The sequence below is a fragment of the Pararge aegeria genome, chromosome 19 (assembly GCF_905163445.1).
Source record: "Pararge aegeria chromosome 19, ilParAegt1.1, whole genome shotgun sequence".
Taxonomy (NCBI): Eukaryota; Metazoa; Arthropoda; class Insecta; order Lepidoptera; family Nymphalidae; genus Pararge; species Pararge aegeria.
This window is the reverse complement of record NC_053198.1, coordinates 4559957-4569166: the sequence shown is the minus strand read 5'-3', so window position 1 is coordinate 4569166 and position 9210 is coordinate 4559957. Positions and strand designations below refer to the sequence as shown.

The following is a 9210-nucleotide window of genomic DNA, read 5'->3' as shown; positions in this document are numbered from 1 at the left end:
TGAGATAGAAAATAGCACTACAGGAAGGGCATAAAGTTAAAGTCACTCTTTTACACGAGCAGCCTGTGGATTAATTACACGCATAAACAGTACAGTGCCCTTCGCGTACAGTATAATAATGCGTTCAGGATGCTGACGGGACTGCATCGGTCTTGAAAATGAAAATGAAAATGAAAAGTTACATACATTACGTAAAAATATTGTTATAAGTCACAACAGAACATATCGCTAGCGAGCACACTAAGCTGAGCTTGTTATTGTGCGCGCTAGCAAGTCTCGATTTGTCAGTACTTTTTACCGAAAAATCTATAATTTATAATGATGATAGTGTTACATTATATTATCACTTAATCTAGGCGAAGTGTGTGTGTGTATGTGTGTATGTGTGTTAACGTGAGTTTGTTTGCGTGTGTGGGCTGGGTGAGTGTTTGTGTTTGTATGACTGAGAGTATTTGTTAGCAAGTTATCGTGTCAATTAGTAATTTATTTTTGTAATTTCATTTATAATTGATTTTACAAGGTTTTCTGTTTCGTTATAGTTTAGACCAATCAGGTACCTATTTGAATGTTGTGGTTTGGCATTGTTTTTTATTAAGTGGGTATATTGATATTTGTTTATTTATTTTATTAATAGCTGTTGCCCGCGACTTCGTCTGCGTTTGATTTTATTTTTCGATGTGGCATTAAATTTAGTTGTTGATCTAAAAAAAAATAAGTATTCAGTATCGCTAAGCCTTAAATGAGGGGTTTGCTGCTGTCCGCTGAGGACTTCTTTCCTCTATCTCCAACTACAGTTTGGGCAAAACTAAACACATATTATTACCTCTATAGTACAAATATAATTATTTAAATCGGTTATAATTTGTCCCCTCAAAACACTCATCCCCTCTCCCAAAGGTACCGAGCTTAATGTCGGGATAAAAAGTATCCTATATTACTTCTAACACTTCCAAAAATATGTGTACAAAGTTTCACGAGGATCTGTTAAGTAGTTTTTGCGTGAAAGCGTAACAAACAAACTTACATTGACATTTATAATATTAGAACTTTATAGAATTCGAACTTTTGGTCTCATGAATTTAGCAAACTTTTGTGCAGAGTGTGTATTGCAACGCAACAGGGATGTTTGCCGAAGCGCATATAGATTGTTACTGCACGATCATGCCAAAACGGTGTACATTCTTGGAACGAAGGGTTCTGACTAGTTCCAGCCGTATCCGAGGGCACTTTGTGGCAGCATTGATTGTCAGTACCTGTGCAATTGCTGCATGGTACATGTGCTATCCAATCGGGGATGCCAGAAGGGTTTTATCTAAACTATTCCGTTAGGCTAAGTTTACTAATATTTAACTTTGTAATTCACTAACAATTTGATCCAAGTCGGTAGAATTAAATGGCTTTTATTAACCCTTTGCGTGGGAGACGTGGAAGACAAGGTATTCGGCAAATAACTTTTAATCTCGTGCGTGCAATGCTTTTAACAACAAATATTGTGAGACGGACATTTTTCATGTCAAAATTGGCACGTTTAGAGAATTTATTTTGACAAAATAAGTACTATAGCTTTAAAGTTTTTGTTTTTCATTTTTGTTTTACTTACATTATTATTATTTTTTCTTTTTTTTGTATAATAATTGCTTGCTTTTAATTGCTAGGTACTTACTCCTAAGCAATTGTGGTTAATGTTATCGTGTTATATGTATAACCAAGTTGTGGAAACTTCATTGGTCTATGTGATACAAAAATACGGCATTACTTTTATGTATAATTATACTGTTTGTTTCCCTTGAAAAGCTAATAAATAAATAAATAATAAATAAATAAATAAATTTTATAAAACGCGCTGATAGCCCTAGTTGGATATTATTTAGGAACATAGACTTTTTGAAAACATCGTGAGTAAACCTGTGATGTGTAGTTGACCGCAGAACAAAATACCTATAGTTGTAACCACACCTCCGAGGCGAGTAAGCGAATATGACGAAGAAAGGGCAGCAGCATAGGCATAACTTTTCGGTGGTTCTCCATAATGTTCACAAAAGTGTATGAAATCCACCAATCCGCACTGGGCCAGCGTGGTGGACTACGGCCTTAACGGCTACTCATTGCTCATGATGATGATTTTGAACATTTATATTAGAAGTTGTTTTTTTTTACTGTTAAAACATTTTCTATCTTGTGTGTTACAGTTACGAGGTTCAAATAGAAGAGGGTGAGAGGCGAAGAGGGCTCGGCCAGCATCTAATGCGGGTGCTCGAAAGACTGGCGCAGGCGACGCACATGCGTTGCGTGCGTCTCACCGCGCTAACGCACAACCCGTCGGCTGCCGCCTTCTTCAAGGCTTGCGGGTGAGTCGAAAAGGGAATATCAATTTTCAATTATTTGCATTCCAAATTAAATTACTCATAATAATATCACAATAATCAAAAGAAATTGTAATGAAAACCCTGTCAGGGCGCACCAATTGGGGTAGTTTTTAGTAAATTATAACATTTCATTATTTATCACTTGCAGTGTAATAAGTTTTATTATTTAAAGAAATGTTTAGAGTATGTAAAAACACGTTATAATTCTCTTCTTTTATATTTTCTGGGATTATATTATAAATTCGAATGCACATTGGTTTAAAGGACCGGAACTATGCAATTTTAAGTTTGATTTAAGCAGGACTAAATTTTCTTTGATACACTAGCAGGTAAACTAAGCTCGGCTGCCTACGCCGTCAGGAAAATTAGACAGATTACTGACGTAGAAACAGCAAGACTTGTTTACTTTGCGTACTTTCATAGTGTGATGTCTTACGGGATCTTATTAGCTGCTGATATTGAAACTATATTCATATCGCAGAAAAGAGCTGTACGGTCAATACATAAACTTATTTTTTTTTTTTTTTTTCAAAAATATCTTTATTCAAGTAGGCCCACAGGTGGCACTTTTGATGCGTACATAAGAACCACACGATAGTGAGATGATGGCGATAACCACATTCGTAAACTTAAAACTAAAGCTACGAGGGTTCCAAACGCGTCCTGGTCTAAGAAGAAGCCCACAACAAACTTAGCCGGGTGTTTTTTTTTTTTGTTATCACCATCTCACAATGTCATTTTAAATTATTAGAAGAGCAACCTGGTTAGAGCAATAATTTACACCCAAGCTTTTTTATCGTTTACGTAGTCCTTTATACTATAATAGGACTTTTCTATAATATTAAATCACGTGAATCCCTCCGTGAAAAATTTAAATAAATAGGTGTACTTACGGTAGCCTCACAATATATTTATATCAATATATTATTTGTAAGACAACATATTAGTCTTTATAAACAAAAAGTGGTTATAAGCAGTCGACTTACAAGAAATGGTCATAAATTAGTGACATATCGTCTGCGAAAGGTGCAAAAGTCATTTGTGGGATTGAGTATACGCTTTTATAATATGATTCCTAAGGTAATTTTGGTCCTACCAATGCATAAGTTTAAAGAATGTTAAAACACATTTATTATAGCGAGGTTATTAAACAATTGATGAGTTTCTTAATGACAAGGTTTCTTGGAAGCATCGGGCTCCGCTTTCATCTCTCACAAGATAGAAAAATGAATGTTAAAATGTAAAATGTAAATTTTTGATGTTGGAAAAGAGCAACTGCTTAGTTTCTTGCCGGCTTCTTCTCGGTAGAATATCTGCCTTCCGAACCGGTGGTAGAGTCACTACACACGGATAGACTTGACGTTTCAAAAGTGCTTGTATAAGGCCTACTTCAAATAAATGAATTTAGAATTTTGAATTTTTGAATTGCTTTTATATTTACATTACTGCTATTTGTACGGAAGCTATGGAGATCAATCGACTTTAACAATAGGAAGATCTTTCTCTGAGCTGTTGTTCGTGCTAGGGGACCGAGGTCCAACCATTCATCTTTGGAAGATGTAGCCTGTCGGTATATATCGTCATTATTAGTGTAAACTTTTCTTGCGCGATGCAGGATCTTTGTGGCGCCATCTAGTTAGCAAATGTGGAGACCGCCACATATTTAACCCTTGACTGAAGTCTCACCTAGGTAGGCAAGTAAGTGATGATGCAATCCAAGACGGTAACTGGCTAGCCTGTCTAAGTGGGTCAAAGTCAAAAACATCTTTATTCAAGTAGGCCCATAGACTTATGATGCGTACATTACATGAGAAATGTGTACACGGTAGTGACATGATGGCGATAACCATATTCGCGAACTTAAAACTATAGCTGCGACTTTTTCTAACGTGTTCTGGTCTAAAAATAAGCCCACAACAAATAGCTCGCAGTAAATTTTTTGCTATCACCATTTCACATTGTCATTTAAATTCATTAGAAGAGCAACCTTGTTAGAGCACATCCTTTTTTATCGATTACGTAGTCCTTTATACTACAATAAAACTTTTTTAAGTCGCAAATACCTATGTGTAATAATTACTGTAAAACAGTCCAATTGTTCATTGACTTGACTACTGATCTAGTATAAACTGTGTTTTAGTAGTCAGCGGTCCTCAATTATGCAGGAAAAATTACACAACGAGCAAATAGTAAGAGATTTTAACAGAACAACTTTTTACTGAGTACAAAACAGATTTTTATTTAATTTTTGTCTTTTATGAGAGATTCTGATGCGTGTGATGCGTAAGTATATCGGAATTGTCGGAATTGTTGTTTCTTTGAAGTTCTATAAAACAGACTCGTTCGCGGACTAAGTATTATATTGGTGCTATAGTGGTGCTATGTTTATGTAGATATGTAATAATAAGGGGTGCGTAGTGTATGTGTGCAAAGTAATGAGTGTAGTATAGGTATACATATTTGACAAGTAAAATTTTATCTTACGTTTAATACAAACTCCAAGAGGTATATTAAAATATAACCTAAAACAGTTCACTGCTGGACTAAAAGAAAATTAAATTCTGATCTGATGTCACCACACAGCACATATGCCCATCAGTGACACATTAAGATGAGTACGATGATGAAGCTATATATGTGATGTAAGTATGTATGTGTTCGGATTGTGTATGTTATGTCAATGATAACCTGAAGTTTTGTGTACTCGAGGCAGAATTCGCGATCAATGACCACACACTCTCAATGAGCCAAGTCCGATAAGCTCAACACGTGAGCGCAGCGTGCACTTTCATAATATGCAATGTGCAGTGCGTCGCGTCGGGTCGGGTATTTAAAGCTATACGCGATGTCAGATGACAGTCAATACATACTGATAACCGCCTCGTTCGTCTAGCGGTTATCATATTTGACTGCAGATCATGGGGCCTGGATTCGAATCATCATCATCATCTTATTGACTCCTTACCGGCCCACTAACGGGCAAGGGTCTCCTCCCACGATATAAATATACTACGACAATACACACATAGCCATCCAGCCCTAAAGTAAGCGTAGCTTGTGTTATAGGTACTAAGATGACTGATGAATATTTTTATGAGTAATTTACATAAATAAATACCCAGACAATGAAAATCATTCATGCTCATCAAACAAACATTTATAATGTAAGTATAAACAAAACAAACAAACATTTTATAGTTGTGGGAATCGAACCCCCGGCCTGGGACTAATAAAGCAGGGTCGCCTACTGCGCCAATCGGCCGTCAAAAACCCAATTTTTACTATTACCTTTTTCACGATGAGAAGGGTTTAGGCCGTACCACGCTGGGCCAGTGCGTACCCTCTTTCAATAAACATTATAGGTTCAATTACGCAAGTTCATAGGTCTAACATTCTTTTCAATATATATATATATGAATTATGAATTAAGGCACGGGAGTGTATCACCGCCAATATCGAAATTCCGGGCTGTTAAGAAGTGCTTAATGGAAAAAACCAAGATTGATTCGGAGAAGCGGTAATAGCGAAGCGGCTAGGACTACGGCTTCACTTGCGGCGGGCCGAGTTCGAAACCCAGCAAGCACCTCTAACTTTTCCTAGTTATTTGCGTTTTTAAAGTAGAAGAGAATAGAATATAATAGGAAAACTTTGTTGCAACACAACACAATAGTAAAAATACAAGGAATACAGTAATAGTACTTCGTGCTAGGGTGCAAAGGCATCCTTATAACTAAAAGTAAACCTGAGCGTACGAAGCCGATAAAAAAGTGGAAAGTGGAAGGTGCATAATGTATGATACAAAGTAATTAAACTCACTTGTTCCAACGGTGAAGGAAAACATCGTGAGGAAACCTTTATGTTCTCAAAGGCGTGTAAGATATATATTGCAAATTGTACTCTCTTGCTTTGTATTAATATCTCTGTAACTACTTTTTTTTTATTTGGTGTACAATAAAAGTCTATTCATTCATTTATATATTCCTCCCACAATGAGAAGAGGTTAAGTCCGTATTCCACCACGCTGGCTCAGTGCGGAGTTGTAGACTCCACACGCCTTTGAGCACATAAAGGTTTCCTCACGATGTTTTCCTTCACCGTTGGAACAAGTGAGTTTAATTACTTTGTAACATACTTTATGCACCTTCCACTTTCCACTTTTTTATCGGTTTCGTACGCTCAGGTTTACTTTTAGTTATAAGGATGCCTTTGCACCCTAGCACGAAGTACTATTACTGTATTCCTTGTATTTTTACTATTGTGTTGTGTTGCAACAAAGTTTTTCTATTCTATTCTATTCTCTTCTGCTATAAAAACGCAAATAACTAGGAAAAGTTAGAGGTGCTTGCTGGGTTTCGAACTCGGCCCGCCGCAAGTGAAGCCGTAGTCCTAGCCGCTTCGCTATCACCGCTTTTCAGAATCAATCTTGGGTTTTTCCATTAAGCACTTCTTAACAGCCCGAAGTTTCGATATTGGCGGTGATACACTCCCGTGCCTTAATTCATAATTCATTTATTGCATGAACTGTGTACATAGAATGGTCTTATAACCGACCGACTAAGCTCCTTCAGCTTAGTCGGTCCTGCAACTGATCTCTTACCCGACTTTTGTCAGTAGAACGCGGCGGCAGCTACCAGTGGCGTGCATATAGGGTATGCACAGGGTATGCAGATGATATAAAATGAAGAAAGTCTTCTTATAACTCTTAGAATGGCTATCCTTAAGTTTTTTATAACCCGTACTGGAGATTTTCTTCATTTTATATTATTTGCATACCCTGTGCATACCCTCTACTGAGAGCTGCCGCCGCGTTCTACTGACAAAAGTACCGCCAACGTACCGTAAAGTAAACGATTTAGGGTTTCTATAGTTTTAATATAACTGCCACTCGTTTTAGTTTGCAACGCTCGGAAATCGAATCCATATCAATATGGTCTTTTCTTCTTGGACAGCGTTTGTTACGGTTTTTTTACAAATCCCGTGGGAATCCGTTTGTTTTCCAGGAATAAGAAGCCTATGTTACTCTCCGTCCTTTCAACAACTCTTTGCCAAAACCCAAGTTGATTGGTTCCTATATTAGGACGAGAAGGAAGGACAAACAAACAAAGAGACTTTCGCATTTATAATATTAATAAGGATTCGTAATAGACTACAATGAATATTTCGTATTTTCTTAATTATTTTGTCCCAGGCGCTTGTGATGCGTTAAAACATAATATATATTATACCATAATTGTGAGTATAAATACATTAGTGATTGCATCAGTGAAAACTCCGGTCTACAAGGAAAATGCGTTGTGGATGTACTTAATTAAATTTAAATAGATAAATAATATGACAACTAGATAAGACATTACATTATTATTAAAACACGACAGATTATTATTACATAAGGCATAATATATAATATTCAACTATATAATATTCAATAAAAAATTAAATAAACATAACGTAAAACAAAAGTCTGTCTTAACTTCATGACACCTTAACGCCATCTACTGAAAGCAACCTGAACTGGGTGATTCCCTTTCAAAATATTTTTTCCGCCGTTCCTTTCGGTTTTTCCTAACAAAAAAAAAACTTTTTTTTTTCTTTTATAAAAATTGTTAAAGTTATCGTAAAAATCGTACCGTAAAAGCCGACGAAACCTCCACCCTGTATTTAAGGTTACAATCCCACTTTAAATAAATTATATTATATCCCTACATCTTAATATATATAAATCTCCTGTCACGATGTTTGTCCGCGATGGACTCCTAAACTACTTAACCGATTTTGAATTAAATGGGCACACCGTGAGCAGTCTGGTCCAACTTAAGAGATAGGATAGCTTAGATCTTTAATTATAGTCGCAATTTTATTTTATTGCAAATTATTTGTCTATAATTAATTGACAGTCACATGTTATATATATATATATATATATAGATACTACTATAATCATTTAAGGCTTAGCGATACTGAATACTTTAAAAACAAAATCAAACGCAGACGAATTCGCGGGCAACAGCTAGTATATTATAAATGTCAATGTATGTTTGTTTGTAACGCTTTCACGCAAAAACAACTTAACCGATCCTCATGAAACTTTGTACACATATTCTTGGAAGTATTCGAAGTAATATAGGATACTTTTTATCCCGACATTAAGAGATAGAGGACAGAACTCCTCAGCGGACAGCAGCAAACCCCTCATTTAAGTCTTAGCGATACTGAATACATAATTGCTGCCAAATTTATGAGGACTTCAGTGCTATTACTAAATAAAAAATGTTAAAAATGTTCTTCGTTGACCATTAGCATATGAATCAACTAACAATGCGATTTCGATTTTTCCTTTAACGTTTACTATTCTTTGTAAGTGATAGAAGGAGCTAAGACTGATCAGACAGTTCTTTTAAAATATTGTTACTATGTGAATTGAAAAATTAAATTTTAAAAACTACACCAGTTTTTCTTTATAAGAATTGGTATTCTTAATTTTTTTTAGAACTAACAGTAACTAAAACAAAATCAAATGCAGATGAAGTCGCGGGCAACAGCTAGTATTTTATAAGACTGAGGAACTTTTTGAGTAAAAACTTCCTGGAATAATAAACGAACGGGTTCCAATCTCATAAGACAAAAACATCCAGCTAGTATTTCATTTTGCCCTTTTTGGACTCAGTACCCCAACAATTCAGAATTCCCGACTACGAACGAATTCTATATTAAGTATATTAGCGGTGATAGCCCAGTGGGTAAGAGCTTGACTTCACTTTCGGGGGACCGAGTTCGAATCCCAGCACGTTTGAAAGTTTTAAGTAATTAAAATATCACTTGCTTCAATGGTGAAGGAAAACATCGC

The 9210-nt window shown here is 35.9% G+C and overlaps 1 protein-coding gene across 2 annotated transcripts in view; it reads left to right on the top strand.

Moving 5' to 3' along the window:
- The window catches only part of LOC120631868 (N-alpha-acetyltransferase 40), a 35538-nt gene that overhangs the window by 25130 nt on the left and 1198 nt on the right, over nt 1-9210 (top strand). For both annotated transcript variants that reach the window (XM_039901527.1, XM_039901526.1), the window contains exon 4: nt 2190-2348. In XM_039901527.1, the coding sequence (XP_039757461.1) occupies nt 2190-2348 (159 nt within the window). The remainder of the gene's footprint in view (nt 1-2189; nt 2349-9210) is intronic.